We start from the raw sequence: 21,489 nt of genomic DNA on the forward strand, positions 1-21,489 counted from the left end.
ATTGGAATAATATTTTTATCTACAACTTACTCTCTCCATTTTAGACCCTGCTTTTACAAGTCAGTTAGGGGTAAAATTCCATCATTATGAAGACCATTAGTTGATGTATTTCCGTAACGTACGCCAAACAATTATCCGTGAATGCAAGTAAAAGACACATGCCAACCCAAGCTTAAGAGTAGAGAGACGCCTTGCCTTGCTTGCGCGGGGCTCAGTAACCCGTATGCTCAGCTTCGTAAGGTTAACGTGTTGGTGTTGTGTGGTGTGAAGGCCCGACGACCCCCCCAGTCCTTCCCTCCCTCCTCTCGTCTCCTGCTGGACACATCTGGAGAGGAAGTACCCCCGGATCTGGTAGATTTTAGGCGGTTTCAGCATAACAACACAATTAGCTTGTCGAAAACGAGCGGACATGGCTCTCGTGTTCCAACGCAGGGGCTGCAAACACTCCCATTGGCTTGAAGATGAAGGTAATCAAATTTTGTTGTCATGTCCAGTTTGGGAAGTAGTTTAACAACACATCGAAGCTCTCTCCCTCTGTGGATGGTGAATGATTTATTTTCTGAAGTTAGTGTTATAAGTATAGATTAAAAATTGCAAAGTGTGATTTGGAGAATTTTATATATATATATATATATATATATATATATATATATATATATATATATATATATATATATATATATATATATATAATTCTACGGTATTAAATGAGATAATGAGAGTTATGAGTATCGAACAATGTGAGGTTAACTTAGGTGCTCTGTATACCTTCTCAGTCATCCTCTTCTTATGTCCAGACCACTTTAGCACACACCCTGTTATCTTTCACATGCATGCATACTCCTCTTACTGTTACATCTCTCTCTTACTTTATAATTTCCTGTTCGATTAACCCTCCTCACACCACACACAGTCCTCAAACACTTCCAGTCCAACACATCCATCTTTAGATTACCTCAGCACCACTCCTAAAAAAAACACCATGCAGTACTTACGGGAAACTACTACACCATCAGATATACTAACCTTTGACCTTACAGACAATGACCTCTCTTTTCAACACTTTCATCTCTGTTCTCAGGACTTATTCTCCTTCTCCCTCCTCCCCCACACCTCACCCACCCAATGGCTAACTTCATTTCCCATGACCCCATACACTGCCATGTTCACTCCCAGATGTCCGAAACACTCCACTCCCTCCATTTCTCCATTCAAACTCTTACTCCAAATATGACCTCTCTTCTTTACTGCTGAACCTAATAGCCTTGATATTATTCACATTTACTCTCACCTTTCTCCTTTCGCATACTCTTCCATATATATATATATATATATATATATATATATATATATATATATATATATATATATATATATATATATATATACATACATATATATATATATATATATATATATATATATATATATATATATATATATATATATACACACACACACAGACACACGTACGTGACGTCTCCTGCATGACGTCACTAACTCAAGTGAGTTTTTATCTCAAGGAACGTAACGTTTTCAGCAGTAACTTGCACAGAGTGACCGTAAGCCACATGATTTGCAGTCGATGTAGAAATTAAAGTTAAATGTCGGCTTCAAAGGGAAGTTAGTGTACATTCTCGTTAAGTTTTATTGATATATCTTTTATGTGTTTTCGTGTGCTTAATACACACTAGTCACAAAGGCGTATTAACATGTATAGCTGGTTTGCGCCGAGGTACGTGGTGAGTTTCATGTTCACGTTTAAGCTTAAATATTCAAGAAATGAATCACCCTATCACCAGGCCATGATCGGTAGCGTAAAGTGAGTGATCGTCATTTCAGATGAGTGAATGTCAGTGTCTGGTGGAGGACGTAACGGGCACTTTTTTTTTTTTTCCGTCTGTCTGGCGATGCATCAAAGCTACGCTTCTTCCGTGAACGCGATCGTAAATTCTGACGGTTACAGTTACGTAATTACCCGTTTGTATGAGTGAATGTATGAATGTATTCACGGTGGTACAGTAAGGAAACACTTGAGTCAGTGATTTAGAATTAGCTGAGGGGAGTGTTCGCTTATCGAGACGTAAGCCTTCGGAAGTTTTGGGTGAATTGTGTATGGTTTTTGTTGTGGAAGTTACGGATATTTATGAGATGGTGACCATCCTCACTCACCCTCCCAAGGTGCCTTGGGCGTAGACCTTTATTACAGCTGATGGGAAATGTTAAGATTTCCTTAGCGTGAGAAGTTAGCTCTTAGACGAGACGATACTTCCAATGATGCAGCTAGTCAAGAGGGACTTTTCACTTGTGGTTGTAACGTCGAGCAGGTGAAGAAGTCCGGTGTCTGTGGTGTGAGGTGATTAAAAGACTTTGGAATAGAGGTAAATGTCAAAGCACCAGGACGCTTGTTTGAGGGTCATCCTTCCATGGTATTCTAGAGGCACACTTTCAGCACACGGGGATGGATGCCATCAGGACTATAAGCCTAGCTTGTGTCTAGAAAGAGAAGCGCTTCTCGGACAGTTCGAAAGATTGCGGGAAGGGGCATTGGACTAGTAAGAGGAGCATCAGGGGATGAAGGAATGTTAAGAGTCATCCGAGGTAGAGTTATAGAAGCGAAAACCAGAGAGAGAGAGAGAGAGAGAGAGAGAGAAAGAGAGCGCTAAAGTACCATCAGAACGGAAAAGTTAAGGAAAGGTGGAGCGACAGTTGTCAGCGATGCCTTAGAGAAAGACCAGGAAGACCTACGTATCAGTGGATGACTAGGAGAGGTTATCGCACTTCCTTTGAATAAAAGAAATTCTTTGTCTCATGGATAACGTACTGGCAATAATTACGGTCTGTGATATATGCTGAGTGGGCGTCGGAAGTAGGACAGTTTTGCGTAGCCATTTCGATATACCTGATCCCCTGCCTGAATGGCCTAAGGAAACGAACCATACTTGCCTCCCCACACACACCCTGCTATGTCCCCTTCGTCCATATTATCACAGACCCTGACAACTTTTGTATTCCTCACAACAATCATTGTTTCCCCTTTTATTTTGTTCAATATATCCACAACAAACACTGATGCTTTACTCATTTTCTGAGAAGTTCCTAGCTTATTGTTATGGCCTCCGGTTACTCCCATTGTCTTTTTTTTTTTTTTGGTTTTTCTAAATTTACTCTGTTGACATGAGAAGATTGATTTATTCCATGATACGTGGCAGTCGGCCCACAGTTCAACCAGTTGTTCATCATCCCCTCAAGGTTGATTTATAAGTTGAATTACTAGCGTAGGCTGAAATATATATATATATATATATATATATATATATATATATATATATATATATATTATCTCCGTTTCCCGTGTTCGGAAGGTAGCGTTAGGAACAAAGGAAGAAGGGCCTCATTCGCTCACATCCACCCCTGTAGCCGTCACGTATGATGCATCGAAGCGTTAATGAGATGGCCTTGATTAAGGCATTTAGTTTCCCGTGCTGTCTCAGCTAACATGATAAAAGGGGAAAAAAATCAAAGTTGATATTTTTGTCCGTTGATAGATCTGGTCGCTTGATTTTCCCAAAATAGTTGCACTGTTTTAAAGAGGGTTTCCAATGTCGACCGAGCAATGGCGGAAGAAAAAAATATCCATCAGAAATTCACCGTAAACATCAGATTGCAATTATATGGGTAAATGACCTGCAATCAAGTAACTGGAACAGAGTGTCATTGTTAAAAGTCTACCAAACTCTTAAATAGACATTAATATTTCTCATACATTTTTTCTCGGAAAAAAAATGACCACCTGACAGTGAGAATTTTAACTACAATTTCATAAATGGTGAGAGTCAGACTTCGGGAGGAGGCTTTGATCATTTGACTAATAACGATTTCTGATATCGGGTGACGGCGGGCAGCGATGGGGGGGTGTGAGCTTAGGTGACGAAGTCCACACTGACATCCTGTCTGTCTGTCTGTCTGTCTGTCTTGACCTGACCAAGCCATCTGTTAACGTCGCCGCTGTAAACTGTGCGTGTCCACTGCCGATAGGAGAGACTCTGTCTGTATAGGAAGATGGTTTGAGATGTTCTGGGAGATTGCTTTCACAGTAGACCGGCCCTTTGTATCTCGCTTGACCTCCTCCACCGTCTTCCACGGATGTCATTTCGTAAGAAGGATCCCGGAGCAGGGTTGAAAACAAGATGTTGATATTCTGATTTTAATAGAATTCTACATACGTAAAGTGAGTCTAATGATTATCCTTGTGGGATGTTGCTGGTGAGGAGGAGGGGGCGCTGGCTGTGTCCTGCTGTGCTAGTGCGTTTCGATGTAGTGATTTGTGGAAGGGCTGTCTTTAGTAATGGTACTTTGTAAGGGGATGATGTTCCATAAAGCACGATTCTTAGTATTTGACGAATTGGGACAATGTCTGCTGTTCAGGATTTTATTTTTTTTTAGAAACTTTGATGCTACGATTATTTATCTATTGGAATTATCGGCGTTGAGTTATGGCATAACAGTAATAATTCATCTTAGATGCTAATTTTGGCCTTTTGACACGTTGATTTTAAAAAAAGAAAATACCCGAAGCAAATGTAGAGAAGTACAAGAAGAACTTTGTGAAGGGAATTAGCAAGTTCTCCGTTGAACTCCATGGAACTCACCCGAGCAGGATCAAGCGTCATAGCATCCAAGGACTTTAACGTAAATACTTGTTTGCCCTTCTTTAGTAATACTCTGTGATTGTGTACTTATATGCCTACGAATACAAGGCTATTTGATATATATATATATTTTTTTTTTTTTTTTTTTTTTTTTTTATACTTTGTCGCTGTCTCCCGCGTTTGCGAGGTAGCGCAAGGAAACAGACGAAAGAAATGGCCCAACCCCCCCCCCCCATACACATGTACATACACACGTCCACACACGCAAATATACATACCTACACAGCTTTCCATGGTTTACCCCAGACGCTTCACATGCCTTGCTTCAATCCACTGACAGCACGTCAACCCCTGTATACCACATGACTCCAATTCACTCTATTTCTTGCCCTCCTTTCACCCTCCTGCATGTTCAGGCCCCGATCACACAAAATCTTTTTCACTCCATCTTTCCACCTCCAATTTGGTCTCCCTCTTCTCCTCGTTCCCTCCACCTCCGACACATATATCCTCTTGGTCAATCTCTCCTCACTCATTCTCTCCATGTGCCCAAACCATTTCAAAACACCCTCTTCTGCTCTCTCAACCACGCTCTTTTTATTTCCACACATCTCTCTTACCCTTACGTTACTTACTCGATCAAACCACCTCGCACCACACATTGTCCTCAAACATCTCATTTCCAGCACATCCATCCTCCTGCGCACATCTCTATCCATAGCCCACGCCTCGCAACCATACAACATTGTTGGAACCACTATTCCCTCAAACATACCCATTTTTGCTTTCCGAGATAGTGTTCTCGACTTCCACACATTTTTCAAGGCTCCCAAAATTTTCGCCCCCTCCCCCACCCTATGATCCACTTCCGCTTCCATGGTTCCATCCGCTGACAGATCCACTCCCAGATATCTAAAACACTTCACTTCCTCCAGTTTTTCTCCATTCAAACTCACCTCCCAATTGACTTGACCCTCACCCCTACTGTACCTAATAACCTTGCTCTTATTCACATTTACTCTCAACTTTCTTCTTCCACACACTTTACCAAACTCAGTCACCAGCTTCTGCAGTTTCTCACATGAATCAGCCACCAGCGCTGTATCATCAGCGAACAACAACTGACTCACTTCCCAAGCTCTCTCATCCCCAACAGACTTCATACTTGCCCCTCTTTCCAGGACTCTTGCATTTACCTCCCTTACAACCCCATCCATAAACAAATTAAACAACCATGGAGACATCACACACCCCTGCCGCAAACCTACATATATATATATATATATATATATATATATATATATATATATATATATATATATATAGTCTTAGACAATCGCATGTTTACCAAATGGCGTCTCTTCGATGTATATCAACTGGCTTATATTTCTCTCTTGTGACTCCCCTGATGATGTGATTATTACTCGAAAGTGCACTTGGGAACTTATCGTGTTTCATTTTTCCCGTGGACTCATAGGAATATATATATGGTTGTGGCCATGATTCTCAAAATTGTATTTTAGAAGAACTTGCCACAGCTGCCCAAACATTTAATAATGTATTTTGTTCCTCATAATAAAGGACGATATTTCCGAAATTATAAGCCTTGGCACCCGCAAGATGTACTTTATTCGTAATCGCTCTATAAGAAATTATCATCCATCAGAACAGTTGCACTTCCTGGTGATGTCGTGGTGGCAAGACCGACTAGCGGAGCTAAAAGTAACAGAAAATTGTCTTTAGAATCGAGAATGTTAAGGAAAACGAGGAAGCGTTAGGTGGTTGACCATGCTATTGTCTCAAGGTGACGAGGTGGAGGCGTCGGCCGTGAGACGAGTACGCAGGCGTACCGAGGTGGTGGCTCCTTAGCCAGGATCGGCTGTGCTTTTTGCCTCACCCTCACTCACTCCTGCCATTTCTTTCTTACTTTGATGTTGTAAGTTGATGTACAGATTGGTGTGTACTTAGAGGAAATGCATCAAGGCGACTAAAGACCTGATTAACGATTTTGTTGCTGGCATTTATAGCCGTTTTATTTTCTAAAAATAACGTCCTCTTGTTTTCTTGGTTATTTCCGCTCCTCTTGCCGTGAGCATCGGTGTCCTATTTAGTTTTGTTATTCATGAATTAATTCATACGTTCTCTCGTTGAGATGAGTAAATCCTTATCAGTTACTTAACGTAAAGTGTTGGGAAGCGCAGCAGCTGTGATGTATCAGGTTGTCGAAATTGCTCTTGTTGCCCCCTGGAGCGAGTCTTCGGTAAGGCCAGCATTAGGCTAGGCTATTTACTGACCCAATGGAAGATTCTGATCTTTATTGGCCAGTTCCTGAGTCTTTCACGGGTAATGTGGGTCCTTACGTCGGGAGTTGCTTGGAGTTGGGACATCATGCAGGGTGTTTGACCTCCAAAGATACGTATTTTCTTTTAAAAGTCTAATTTATACGCTGTAATCTGGTGCCATGTATACATGTGTACGTGATGTAAATCCTTTCTGTTTTGAGAGAGTTATGAAGCAAGTATTGTGCATTACTGATTGATTTGATTTCTTCTGTGATTTCTGTTTTTTTTTATGTCAGAGTTTTCAGTTGGAAAGTCCCTGTTCGTTCTTATTTTCATTTTCCCGCATTATTTTATCACTTCAGTTGTTTTCTCTTCTCCCTCTTTCCCTACTTGTTTGCTTGTGTTCTGGTACTCACACGTCATGTCAGTCAGTAGCCGTGACTTAGGTTTCCTTGTATTTTTTTCTGAGGTGAATTGTAAACTGTGGTGGTGCCAGGCAACCACCCCCAAGGACCCCCACTTCGATTTCGCTGAGTTCCTGTCGATCTCTTGAGCCAGTTGCCCAGGTTACTGATGGCCGGTAAAAGCGTTGCTCGCTGCCGTATTTTTGTCTTTCAGCCCCTCGCGCCATAGCTTGTCAGTCAAGTACGTTGGCATTGCCCCGGAATACGATAGAACACAACGAACGGAATGCCGAGTAAGTTGTTCTTTCATTGTTATATAGTTCAAGCCATTGCTATTGTAATCTCCAGCTTAAAACGGTAGGTATCAAAACATGGGGTTGCAAATAACTATTCTTGATTTATCATGGCCACTTATTTTTCCAGTTTTCGTTGTGAGAAAAAAAAAATTTCTTGGGGATATCTGACGGAGGCTCTCTCTCTCTCTCTCTCTCTCTCTCTCTCTCTCTCTCTCTCTCTCTCTCTCTCTCTCTCTCTCTCTCTCTCTCTCTCTCTCTCTCTCTGAGGATCGACACAGGCCGCAGCTGCCGTGAGTTTAGGTTAGAGTCTGTTGGCTGGCGAGATGTATCGCACCTTGATTGGATATCATATTTCTTAAGGTATTTTACAGTACCGATAGATGCTGCCAAGCAACAGGTGCTTAGTTGATCATCCGGAAAATGCAAGAAGAAGGACGCGCGCAGTCTAGAACTGTGACCTTATGAAATTGTTTTTGGTATTTTCTGGTTTTCGATTTTAAAACCGATCTTTCGATATTAGATAAGTTGTTAGTGGTAGGAAGGTTAGGGCAGAGGGGAAAATCATAGTGAAATTTTATCGTTTTCAGAAATAACATTTACTCCACGGAACTACGCCATGATTCGTCTGGTTTGGGAGGTAAACAGTGAGTTTAGAGAGAGATACAGGAGTCAGACCCTGTGGGGACTCGCATAAGCGGACTCCGGAAATGAGTCAAGGTATAAGCGTCCCAAATAGGGTGTCGATGGAGAGGCCCTCTGGGGGGTATCGGGATATGCAGATAAAGGAACGTACGCATCAGAGGGTCTGAGTAGTGGCGTGATGAGTGAAGTCCTATGATAGTATGACGATAAGATAGACGAACAGAAGATGTCTAGATTGTTGCGTGTCGGAGACATCAGATGTCTGCAGGGGAATAGCCTAGGAGAGGACGTCAGAGAGTGAGGTAGGGAAAGTTGAGGTGGGGGAGTTTAGAGAAGTTATATAGGGCGTGCGGATTTAAAAAGGAGGAAAGTAGATTATTGATAAAATTCTAAAATTGTCTAGGACATAAAGGCATCTCGTAGCGAAGTGTGTGGGTGGATGGACTCATTCATTGCTCACCTTGACTTACAGCTTAACTAAAGCAGATATCAAGTCCTCAAATGTCCATGCTGGGTGTCCAGGGAACTGCGTTTCACTTATCGGATGGCTGAAACCAAGAGCCGGCGGGTGTGTTGTCCTCTCGCGCATTCAAGTTAAACCGTCGGTGTGAGTTAGGCTTGTACAGTGTTCACGGACGCAACCAAGCTTGACATCATATGGTCTGGAGTGTAGTAAACTGTCCAGTCATGTCCAGTAAATGATGCACAACAGGTTATGTAGGCCAACAGCTCCGTCTGTTCTAATCGTTTAGCCTTAGTGTGAAAGGAAGATTTCTTTAGAGATATTTTTAGTGGTCGGCACTGAAAATCACACTCCGGAGACCCAGATGAACTAACGTTGCTTTATCACCTTTTATATGCTCTGATAAGAGTAGTATATAACCTAACCTAACCTTAACCTTACACAGTCTGACCATACATACCACTAACCTAGCATAGTAATACACAACCAGACCAGATCATTAATCTAACCTAGCTATACACAGCCAGCGCACCCCATTTATAAATCTTGCTTAACTCGGTCCTTAACTTTCCAAAGCATATCAGAAGATACATCCGATGATTATTAAAGTCGAAGGGAATGTCTTTTGCTTATTTGTGAAATTACTGACATACACGGTAAACGATAAAGTAGCTTATTTTACTGCAGGGAAGGGAAAGACGTTCATACTAAGAATATTCTATTGAATCTGTGTTGGACTGAAACGGGAGATACAAATGTTAGCATAGAATGAGGGCCAGAATATAATAGTAATGTCAGCTCTGTCATATTGGTGAAAGTTGTTCTAATCTGTGTAAGGTTTTGGCGAAGCTAGTACTTTGTAGGACAGAAGTCATTGGATTATTATTATTTTTTTTTTTTTTGAGAAGTAATGGCAAGGAAAAAAAAGAATTCTCATTGATCCTGCCGGAGGAATTGAGATCCTTGCCAGAGAAGGACGAAGCAGTTGTACTAAAGACAGGGAGAGTGAAAGTTGATACCTTGGGCTGTGAAGACATACGTGTGTGTGTGTGTGTGGGTGGTTGGCATGTGGGGAAGGCGGGAAGCGAGGAAGTGAGCGAGTCGAAGGTCGAGCCGATATGGGGAAGGTCCCCGAGGGATGCAAAGCAGCACATGGTCAAGAACTGATATAATACATTTGATAGAGTGATTTAAGTGTGTAAAGGAAGTGTTTGTGGGGGAAGAAGGTCAGAAAGGTGTCGCATCAAGATATTTCTCTGAGAGAAAGATGAGGGTAAAATTAGAATAAAAGAGGAAGAGGAGAACGTACTCTTACATAGAAGAGAGATGAGGCACTTGCTCCAGAATGCAGGAAGAAGAGGAGAACCTGCTCTAAGATGTGGGAGGAAGAGGAGAACCTGCTCTAAGATGAGGGAGAAAGAGGAGAACCTGCTCCAAGATGAGGGAGGAAGAGAAAAACGTTCTAGGATAAGGAAGGAAGAGACGAACTTGCCTCTAAGGTGAGGGAGGAAGTGGAGAACTTGCTCTAAGATGAGGGAGGATGAGAAGAACTTCCTCTAAGATGGGGGGAGGAAGAGGAGAACTTGTTGTGGAATAAGATAGGAAAAAGAGAACTTGCTCGAGAATAGAGGAGGTAGAGAACACTTTGCTCTTGGTGGATGGAGAAAAAAAGATGCCTTGCTATAGGGGTGGAAAGGAGAACGTGCTTCAGGACGGAGGAGGAAGTGAACAGGCACTAGAGACATTTGTGGTAGAACAGGATCTTAAACAAACACCAGTGCTAGAGATAGTAGCAACAGAAAAAAAAAAACAAGGAAAAACTGAAGGACTGACTAATAGCAGTGGAAATAGTAGCGACAACTGTGAGGGAGGAGGAAGAGAGAAATAAGGGGGTTTGGACTGGATTGTGATGATCAAACAGTAGAATTATAAGAGATCGCAGATAGCGAACACAGAACAAGGTTGCTAGTTGACTGTTACAGGAGCTCTCGGCAGGCATAGGTCAGACCCGACAGCGGAGGCCGACACGTACTCTCTCTCTCTCTCTCTCTCTCTCTCTCTCTCTCTCTCTCTCTCTCTCTCTCTCTCTCTCTCTCTCTCTCTCTCTCTCTCTCTCTCTCTCGTGCCTGGCGGCCGATTGGTTCATTGTGGTCTTTTTGACTCGAAGGTTCCAGTGCGGGCGAGGCTCGTTCGTAGTCCCCGTCATACCTCCTCTTCCGCCTCCTCCTCCTCCTCCTCCTGGAGATGATGTTGTTCATGGGAATAATGATATTTGTTGGTTTTGTCGTTGTTGTTGTTGTTGTTGTGAGCGTGGTTTGAGACCAGGACGGACTGAGTAGCCTTAAAAGCACCACAAGTGATTTGACAAAGAGTTTGAACAAACATCTGTTATGGATGTGGTTGCCTGGCATAGATGCTTCAGTGATTGGTTGGTCATGAAACTTATGGTCTGCTTGAGTCATTAAGGTCGTCGGGGCAAGCCTTGACCACTAATGGAAAAAAAATGAAAAATAAAAGGAAATGAAAGACTTGAATGCCTTCAGGTGTTCACGACAATTTGAAGACCATAAATGTTTTAACTGCATATTATGATCCTACTAGCAGACGCCACGACTGTCGTGTGAAGTGTAGTGAAGCGGGAATATAGGATCATATGAAACTTTGATAATGATGTACGAGAATGAGAAGAAAACTCTCTGCAAGGCAATGTGAAAGTCTTTGAAAAATGTTTGTTTTTTAGATACGACCTACGTCAGCCTAGTATGAGGTTACTTTGTCTTAGCTGGCGATAGCCTGTCTTCGGTAAGTTAGTGTTTATAAAGTGAGTCTTGTGGTTGAACAAGGATTGGATGAAGAGCTGATCAAAGTTTAGTCAGAATGTTTATTGTAATTCACGCTGTTTGATGTGGCGACGTAAGTTTTTACATCATCAGTAAGCTGATTAGGATGCACTGAGACATTATTTTTTGCAACTTATTTTTGCAACTTATTCCCTGTTAGTTGTTTGTACGCTAGATATATATATATATATATATATATATATATATATATATATATATATATATATATATACACGCACTCACGTAAAATGTTGTTAAAAGTTTTGTAACAAGTGTAGACCTGCTTGGTTTTGTGGGCCGCGGCCTCGGAGCCCATCCGTTCATAATTTGTTAGTCTGTATCTCTCCTGTGCGAAGTTATTTTGATCTTACCAAACTAGCTTTAACTTACCTGATTGCTGCATTGACTTTATTTTCCGACAAGTTTACATAAAGATTTGGATTGTCTTTAGAATTTCGTAGTTGCATCCGGCTATGTTTGTCTTTATTGATTTTGACTGCGTCTACCACGAACGTGAATGATTATTGCACAGTAAGATGAGCGATCGAACCCCATCAGTTTTGTCTCGAGTGGTAACATAACTACCATCATGTTGTGAGCTGGAGGAGGAGCGGCTCACCTAGTGGCACGCCGCCAAACCGCCACGTGATGTCATACCACCGTCTTGTTGTGGTATCGGGAGCTGCGGAGCAAGATGCAGGCTTTCACTTTAGCAACAGTGGTGCCAAGTTTCCCCGTTTCTTTTTCATTATTCATCGGTTACAGGTAGTGTTCTGATAGGAGAAGGGCTTAGGATGACATCAGAAGTCCATAATGATACGGGAAAGATGTATATGATTCTGATTTAATGTAGATCCTGACTTCAGAAATGAACGTGTTTTTTGTTCTTTTTTTTTATCATTCAGATTCCTAAAGGCTGTTTATGATGGTAAGGTGTTAGTTAACCTTTTAGTTTAGCTGCAGATTCCCCACACTCGTTCAGAGGACAAATGACGACATGTGTATTAATACATTAGCTAAAAATGCAAGATTCCAGCGATGCTTTGTACGAGACATGCTAGGCTGCTGAAGAACATTCTGCTGAATTCTAACTTTCAAATCTTCACAAAAGTATCACGTTGCTATCATTGGACGCGCCCTCCGTCTTGTAATAACATTTTTCAGTGGGAAAAAAAAAATAATGTCTAGAACGTCCCCCTTCCCCTACACTCTCAGCTGGTTCAAATTAAGCATATGATAACTGCATCATGTTTTAATCCTCACCACCCCACTGCCTGTCGCGTGGGAGGCTTGGCCTTCACTGGGAGAGGGAGGGAGCTTTGCTACGCATGCTCCTTCTGGAAGAAGAAGGATTTCATGGATATATTACAGTTAATTAGCGTAGCCGTTGAAGATTTCAAATGTCGTTGGATTACCTTGTGTTTCGTATGATTGATACAGCACCAAAGCGAACATTTTTATGTGTATAGTTTGGTATTATGTAGTTGGAATTACATTGCTGCTTTAGGTACGGATTGGAGTCGCTTAAGAAAAAAAAACGATCAGACGTAATTTACATAGAGTATGGCTATGTCTTGTAACGCTTCAGGTGTAGATTGGATTGGTGGAGAGGAGGGTATGTGGAGAACAAGTGCTTGACACAGTTGTGGGTACACAAGGGGAAAATACTTCTCGTAGTTGTTAAAGTTATCACTGACGATGCCATTTGCATCTGCATTCACTCCGAATCGTTAACTAATTGTGTGTTCCACATGCGCCCCTTGGCTGCAGGGGGAAGTTAATGAACCATGGAAAACTTGCCAGACGTCAACAGAGACAGAGAAAGCTTGTATGTCTGCTAGATGTGTAGACCAAACACCAAATTTTCCTGCAGTTGTATGGCGTTAAGAAACAACTTTTCAAATTCTGGTGTGAAATGTTCAGGTAAATAGCAGATGAAACATAAAAATGCCTTCATTGGGGGAATTCTTCTTTGTTGCTCCGAGTTTAACAGTGTATCCAGTATCTTAGGACCTGTGACTATTTACAACACACGTGTAGTAGTGAAGACATGAATGCATCTAAAGCTAACGTTGTTACATAGAGATGGTTCGTCATGTGTTCCTCAGACTTGACACAAATGCCACACAAAAAGGAAACGCACCAGCGCCCTCGCTAGCAAAAGGCATGTTGAATGTCCAAGTTTTTCCTCTCTCTCTCTCTCTCTCTCTCTCTCTCTCTCTCTCTCTCTCTCTCTCTCTCTCTCTCTCTCTCTCTCTCTCTCTCTCTCTTTCTCTCTCATGGTCAAATAGGATTTTTTCTGTTATGAATCAGATTAAGTTCCTGGTTGATCGTACCATTTCAGGTGAAAATGGCATTAGATATGAGTAATACTTATTTTTCTGTTGGGAAAACTTATGTATGAAGTTTCATAGACAAAGGCTGAATATTATTTTTATGAGACAAGTTAATTTACAGGTTAACCGTTCTTGTATGTAGTATAGATTAGGGAGACTCAAAATTGGGGCCATGGCTGTCATGGGTATATTGCCATTCCGTCACTATGTATATCATGCCACATAGGCGACACACACAAAAAGAACACAATTAAAAGTAGAAAAGTATCTTAAAGTTTTGGGAATTGAAGAAAAGTAGAGTAGAAAATCATCTTTATATTTTGAACGTTATAAAGAATTTGTCTGGCTGGCCTTCGTTTGGCACGTCAGACTCCTCCCTGCCTCCCTTTCCGTTACACACTTCGCAGAAGTACGTGCCGATTATAAGCATTTAGATTTCAGGGAAATATTAACACAGTTCTAGGGACCCCAAGTCGCCCCCAACGTTTTTAGGCTTTTGTAGAAAGTAGTTATTTAAAGTGGGTGTGTGTGAGGGCAAATGTTCCTGGATAAGCGATTTTTTTTTCATTAATCCCTCCTGTATGCGGTAGTAACAAAGAGGACTACAAGTATTGGGCCACAGATATGGCCTAATATCTGTTAAGTCATATTTCGCTTGTACTGCTTACGAGAGAAAAAAGAGTGCGTCTCGTAGCGTGGCGTAACCTGGACGTAATTTGCGTCTCATCTCGTCACGCGGGGTAAGCTATTATTTCACTCTCCTGACATTAATTTTTCTACAGTACCCTTTCCCCCCCCCACCCTCTTTTGTTTTCCAGTAATACCTGTATTTGATTCAGGAAACACAGAATTCGAAATGGAGCTCGGGAAACGCTTTTAAGACCGGGGTAGGGGACACGAGGAGGTAAGAGGCTTCGTCTGGCTAACGTAGGGTGAGGCTAGGTAGAACCTGTCACTGTTTCAAGGTCAGATACGTATAGGGCAAGCTCTTGTCTTGGTCGGTGCGCACTGCAGTGGATCGTAACTGCATCGGTTTTTTTTTTTTTTTTTTACATTCTTTGTAGTTAGTTTTCTTTATTTCACAGTATTGTTATTATTGTTAACATTATGATCACTATTATACAGTGTAGGTGACACCTGGGAGTGTACGCGATAAGAGACATAGCGATTCACGGTACCACTGTTGATACATGTTAGTTGACGTCTCGCATCACAAGTACTCAAATGCTGTTCAGTCCAGATACCTGAACAGTTCAAGCCTGTGTATAAGTAATGTAACTTTTATTTGCATTATTTTTGAGTGGTGAGTTGGTCTCGTATTCCCAAGTACCGAAAGTTTCACTCGGTATTGCTTTTAAGTGGTGTGAGTTTTGCTAGGAATGTGTATAAGTAATGTCAGTAGATTGTGTTCGTTTTGCTTGTAAAAAAAAAATAGTGTTTTAAACATGTACCAAGATAACGTAATGCTACCATCCAGTTGGCGAGCAGATGACAGTAATGAGACCTGATTGTTAGATTTGGTTATTATGGAACTCTGTGAAGCACTTTGAAGTAGTGTTCTGCATGAACGTCACTGTTTGTTTATGTTTTCGCCACACGTACCGTGCTCTCTCTCTCTCTCTCTCTCTCTCTCTCTCTCTCTCTCTCTCTCTCTCTCTCTCCACTCCTTAACCTCACCCCCCAGGCCTCTCACTGGCCCTACGACCCCCCTACCCACAGCCCAGGGCCTGGTGAATGAGAAACCATGGCCACAAATGGTGACCAAACACAGTGGTACACTGACCCATTACCGGTGTTTCCCCTCTTCCTGGGAAGTAGGTGGGTCAGGCAGGGATACGCCCTTGTAACACTACCCACCTAAGTCCACCACCTCCACTTACCTAGCACCACCCACGTAAGGTCATGTAAGGTCACCTACAGCTACCCAGGTAAGGTCGTGTAATGACACCTTCCCTCCCACATATCGAGCCAGCACTACCCATGTAGAGTCATATAAGGCACCACAATTCTTATTAGAATTCAGGACCCACCTAGAGGCATTCAACTTGGTCGGGATGTCGGAAGGGATGAGGTAATGGATAATCCCAAGGTAACAAAGCATATCATGAGGGCAATTTGTAACAATATTATGTCATTTGGCTCAAGATGTATTATTTGCTGTGTCGGTAAACGTTCGAAGTTTACCAAGGCATTGGGATAAAGCCGTTTGTTGAGTTTTACGGCCATCGACCTATAAGGCAGGATATAAGCCCTCCCAACCCAGTCATAAACACCAGACATATCCCATCAGAAACCACATTCCTCAGTCATACACGAGTTACACTTTCTCATGCATGTTCTGGACACCACCCAATGAAGACAATGACTTGAACACTTAAACTGGCCTGTACTCGCCTCACACACATACACTTTTTAACCTTTGATTCCTCCTCTAGCGCCCTGGAAGCCCCACATCCAACCCAGGTGTTCATCCTCCCCTGGGCTGGTCAGTGAAAGGGTACCTGGCTTATTCTGGTGGAGGATGTGTATACATACATAGGAGTAATGACATGATACATTATACAGAGTTAGGACTTAGGGCAACACGAGTAATAGTCTTTCCACATAACACATATGGATATTAATAACACAATATGTATAGTCATCTGGAAAACCGTATATATGTTATTATGTGTTGCATGAGCTTCTCGTTTTCTTTGAGAGCAAAATATTAAGGTGAATTCGCTAAGGTGGAGCAGGTGCAGTAGCATTAAGCATGGAATCTCTTCCTGATGCAGTGGATGAAGTGTGTATAAATGGTGTTCCTGGTGTCACTTCTGGCGCCCAGAGGTCAGGTCAAGCACCCAGAGGTCATGCGGGGTTATGTCTGGCAACCACTGCCCCCTCCAGACTTCACTTCCTAAAAAGAAAAAAAGAGAAAAAAACATTTCTTCCCAAATGACACTTCACCCTCCCAGACACCTTCACTCCTTTCCCCAACACCAGCACTTCCTCACAAACACCACCACACATGAGGTTCGCTTACAGAATAACCCTAAGACGTGCAGGTGTTTAACTCTCAGTTCCACAGTCGAAGATTTTATATTTGCAGTTCATCTGAAAGTTATACTTAGGAAGGATTTTACGCATCCAAAGTCAAGGATGATGTCTAGTGGTAGGGGTGCACATCACTGTACCACTGTCAAGGATGTGGTCTAGTGGTAGGGGTGCACATCATCGTACCACTGTCAGGGATGCGGTCTAGTGCTAGGGGTGCACATCACTGTACCACTGTGATCAAGGACATAACATGTGGGAATGAACTTCCCGAGAACATTCTAAATGCGTCGGATAAAGTCAGAAGCAAATGTGGTTTGTTTACAAGAACGCATAGGTCAAGAATTATGCTCCACATCACCGTCTTTACATATATATATATATATATATATATATATATATATATATATATATATATATATATATATATATATATATATATATATATATTATCCCTGGGGATAGGGGAGGAAGAATACTTCCCACGTATTCCCTGCGTGTCGTAGAAGGCGACTAAAAGGGGAGGGAGCGGGTGGCTGGAAAGCCTTCCCCCCCTCCTCTCTCTCTCTCTCTCTCTCTCTCTCTCTCTCTCTCTCTCTCTCTCTCTCTCTCTCTCTCTCTTTAATTTTCTAAAAGAAGGAACATAGAAGGGGGCCAGGTGAGAATACTCCCTCAAAGGCCCAGTCCTCTGTTCTTAACGCTACCTCGCTGACGCGGGAAATGGCGAATAGTATGAAAGAATATATATATATATATATATATATATATATATATATATATATATATATATATATATATATATATATATATATAGGCTGATGTTTTTACCTCTCTATCTCTGCCTTTTTCTATGTGTTTGTTTCTCTGTTTATGTGTCTGTCTGTTTGTCTGTATTCCTATCGTGTTATCTGTTCATTAACTCCACTCCTAATTCCTCAGGGTCGGATCAGGTACGTAACGACCGCTCAAATCAGCCGTGTTTATGAATTTCAAATTCTCCTGAGGGAGACGCAGAGGCTGTCACCAGTCCGGCCTCAACTGGTTTTTTAAGCCAGGTGTTCATTTGTTTACAATGCAGGTGCTGCTGCCGGCCGGGCCCCGGAGGGAGCATGACGCGAGTGTGTCTTTTACAACGGGTGAGTCCCGGGGCCACCGAGAGAGCATTTCGCCCCTGTGTTTACAACCCGGGCGATTTTGCAGGGCTACTGAGCGAGCGAGTGAGCCTTCGTCTGCGGCAGTGGGTCAAGGCTGTGCACCTGGCCTTTCGCCTTCCCACGACTTAAACCATTCAAGGTTTACGTAAACCCAGCCAGGGTTATTCATTTTTTTTTTTTGACGGATTTGTGATCTGAGATAAGCGTGTATTTCCTTATTAAGCGGCCACCTGTGGTTAATCGTGCGGGACGCGGAACTCTGTATCCTGTAAGACTTGTGCGGGGTGTAGGATGGCCAGTAATATCTCCCCTGCAAGATGTGGGATAGTCTGTATGATCCATCCTGCAGGATGTGAGATACTCCATATGATCCATCCTGCAGGAGCGAAGGACTTTTGAGATAGGAACCCTCTTCTTTAGCGTGTTGGGCTGAGGATCAGCGTGGAGTTCTGTGGTTGGCGGGGATATTGGCGTAGGATGTAAGGGGTGTGGGGGATGTAGTATTGGGGAAGAGATGGAGGAGGAGGAGGAGGAGAGGGGCGGTTGGTGTGTGGGAGTTAGGGGTGTGGTGTTGGTCTGTGGTCAATGATGATTCACCAACCACAACTCACTCATCCTGGGCGGCGTGTGCTCGTCTTAACCTGTTTATGTTCGTGTTTGTTGTACATGTTTCACTTGGGTGTTTGCGTATTTGCTTATTTGATCCTCTTTACGTATTTGTCCAGTACAAGGAGGAGGAGGAGGAGGAGGTTTTTACCATCACAGGGGCATTATCTCACTGAACTTTTGCTCCCTGGTGTAAGGTTCAGTGTGCTAGCGATTTCAGCTTGCTTTTAGCAGGTTTGGTATTATTATTCTACACTGGTGGCAGTAACTACACTCGGCTCATTGATATTAGTTCATTAGTAATAATGAAATTCTATTTTGTATCATCTTCACTGATATTGTTCTCTCTTACTTCCTCACCTTGATTGTATTTTGAGGAGCACATTGTATATGTATAAACTATGTCCTCATCTGTACACACACACACACACACACACACTTCATCCTAAGCGAGGAACCCTGTTCATCGACCAGCCTGGTGGGGAGGATAGAGACTACGTCCGGGATTTAAATCCATGCGGGTTCGACCCCTGGTGGACCATTGCTGACTTGTGGCTCGTAATGCTGACCATTACACCACGGAGGCTCGTGTGCATGGGTATACAGATCATGCGTTGTGTGTGTGTGTGTGTGTGTGTGTGAGTGAGTGAGTGAGCAGAGAATTGGTATATATATATATATATATATATATATATATATATATATATATATATATATATATATATAAACTAAGTGAAGAGACAGGGCAACACTAGTGTAAAACTCTCTCCCGGTAACACATAAATAGTAATCACACACACACACACACACACACACATACACACACACACACACACACACCGTTATTGACCACAGATTGTAACGAGAAGAGAGAGAGAGAGAGAGAGAGAGAGAGAGAGAGAGAGAGAGAGAGAGAGAGAGAGAGAGAGAGCCATTTTGGGAGGAGGTAAATGAGCGCTTGGGCACTTTTGATGCAAGGAATCGAGTCCTCTTATGAGACGATTTGAATGCATGATAAGGCAAGTGGCTGTTGAGGGTATCATTCGGGGGCATGGAGTACTCTGGACGAGTGAAAATGGGAAACAGGTTGTGGAGTTGTTTGCTGTAAAAAGGGATTGGTAATTAGGAAGACGTGGTTTATAAAAAAAAATTTGTATTCATCTGGTTGAATGAGGTTAGGGCTCAGCGAACATTATTATACCATTGTGTACTGACATACAGCGCAAGGGAGAGGTCGTTGGATATGAAGTAAGTGAGATGGGCAGCAAAATAGGTTGTGTTTTGGCTGAGACGAGTGTAAAAGCTTATAGCGGCTTTTAGGTAAAGAGGAAGTGACACGGATGGGAAGATTGGTGAAAGTGAGTACTTGAAAAAAAAAAAGGCATAGATATACCAAGAGAGGTTGAGAGAAGAGAGTGGCATAAAGTTAGAGTAAAATGAACCGGGGGGAGTTGAGGGAGTAGGGGAAGGTATACCAGGAAAACACAGGAATTCAAACAACAACAGACCACTTGGTCCCTTCGAGGCTGTTTGGAAAGAAGTGCCGACATGTGCGGGTTGAAGTGATGGTATGCGGATGAAGGGTTGTGGGCATATGAGAAAGAATGGTGAGTGATGGAATAAGGAAGTTGATTTGACAGTGAAAGAAAAACAGAGGTGTGTCGACGGCGTCTGCAGCGAAGTAATGCGATTGCTTGGGAGGTATATACAAGAGAATGCGGCAGGTGGTCAAGAGTAAGATGCAAAACCAAAAAGAGGGAGTAGACGAGAGTATCGACAAATATCAGGGAGAATAAGATTATGTTCTGGAAGAAGGTGAACAGGATATAAACAAAAGAAAAATAGAATCGTTAGTGAAGAAAGCTTGGAGGGAAATGGTAATAGTCAAAGAAGAGGTGAAAAAGAGATGGACTTAGTATTATGAAGGACTTTTGAATGTGTTCGATGATACGTTGGTGGATGTTGGATGTTTGGGACGACGTTCTGTGCTGAGCGAGAATCTTGAACGAACGGTTTGGTGAAAGGAGAGGAGGTGGTGAATGCCCTGCGTGAGATAAAGCGTAGACGATGACTGCAGTTACATTACATTTAACATCTAGAAAGTGAATGTGAGCAAATGGGGCCGTTGTTTCTTCTATTCCTGCTGCTACCTCACTGGAGGGAAAACCATAATAATTCCATGGCGTTCTTGAGGAAGGTGGTGGTTCTGGAATTCCTTTGTTGATGATGATGATGTCCCAGGCTGGAATCCAGGTAATCCCTATGAAGGTTGGGCGTTTCACATAGAACCAATCGGTTCCAAACGCTGCGCAAAAGCGTCCAACGCCAAGGTCGCGCTGCTCCCGCCATATAGCAAGGCTAACGTGTGGTGTTACTTTCCAAACACATGTGATACGCGCCACCTTGGTATGACGACATGACAGCTACAGAATGGATGGGAGCGGATGTGGCCTTCGTTTGTTTCTAGCGCTTCCTCGCTAACGCCGGAAACGGCGATCAAACATGGTCGGTGGGGATGAAGGATATTATTATTATTATTGATATTATTATTATTGTTGTTGTTGTTTTTGTTAATGGGTGGTTAGGAGAGGAAAAAGGAAGTTTTTTTGTTGTTGTTGTTGGACAGAGAAAGAGATACAGTTGAGCAAAGATGATTGTAGTGTACAGGTTTATGGTGCAGGTGTGTGTCAGGTGTATTATGTAGGTTTTATTGATGTGTGTGTGTGTGTGTGTGTGTGTGTGTGTGTGTATTCTTGATGGATTCGTGTTTGTGGTACG

General features: G+C 42.4%; 1 protein-coding gene across 2 annotated transcripts in view; it reads left to right on the plus strand.

Annotated features, from left to right (window-relative positions):
- The first annotated feature begins 218 nt into the window (after positions 1-218).
- Positions 219-21,489, plus strand: part of LOC139753279 (ATP-sensitive inward rectifier potassium channel 12-like) — a 66,500-nt gene continuing 45,229 nt past the window's right edge. Inside the window, exon 1 of one of the 2 annotated variants that reach the window (XM_071669555.1) lies at positions 219-467. In XM_071669555.1, coding sequence (XP_071525656.1) covers positions 410-467 — 58 coding nt within the window. In that variant the 5' untranslated portion in view covers positions 219-409. Of the gene's footprint in view, positions 468-7,609; positions 7,632-21,489 lie in introns of those variants that run through there. The other variant, XM_071669557.1, reaches the window with a different exon arrangement.

The sequence above is a fragment of the Panulirus ornatus genome, chromosome 14 (genome assembly GCF_036320965.1).
Source record: "Panulirus ornatus isolate Po-2019 chromosome 14, ASM3632096v1, whole genome shotgun sequence".
NCBI lineage: Eukaryota > Metazoa > Arthropoda > Malacostraca > Decapoda > Palinuridae > Panulirus > Panulirus ornatus.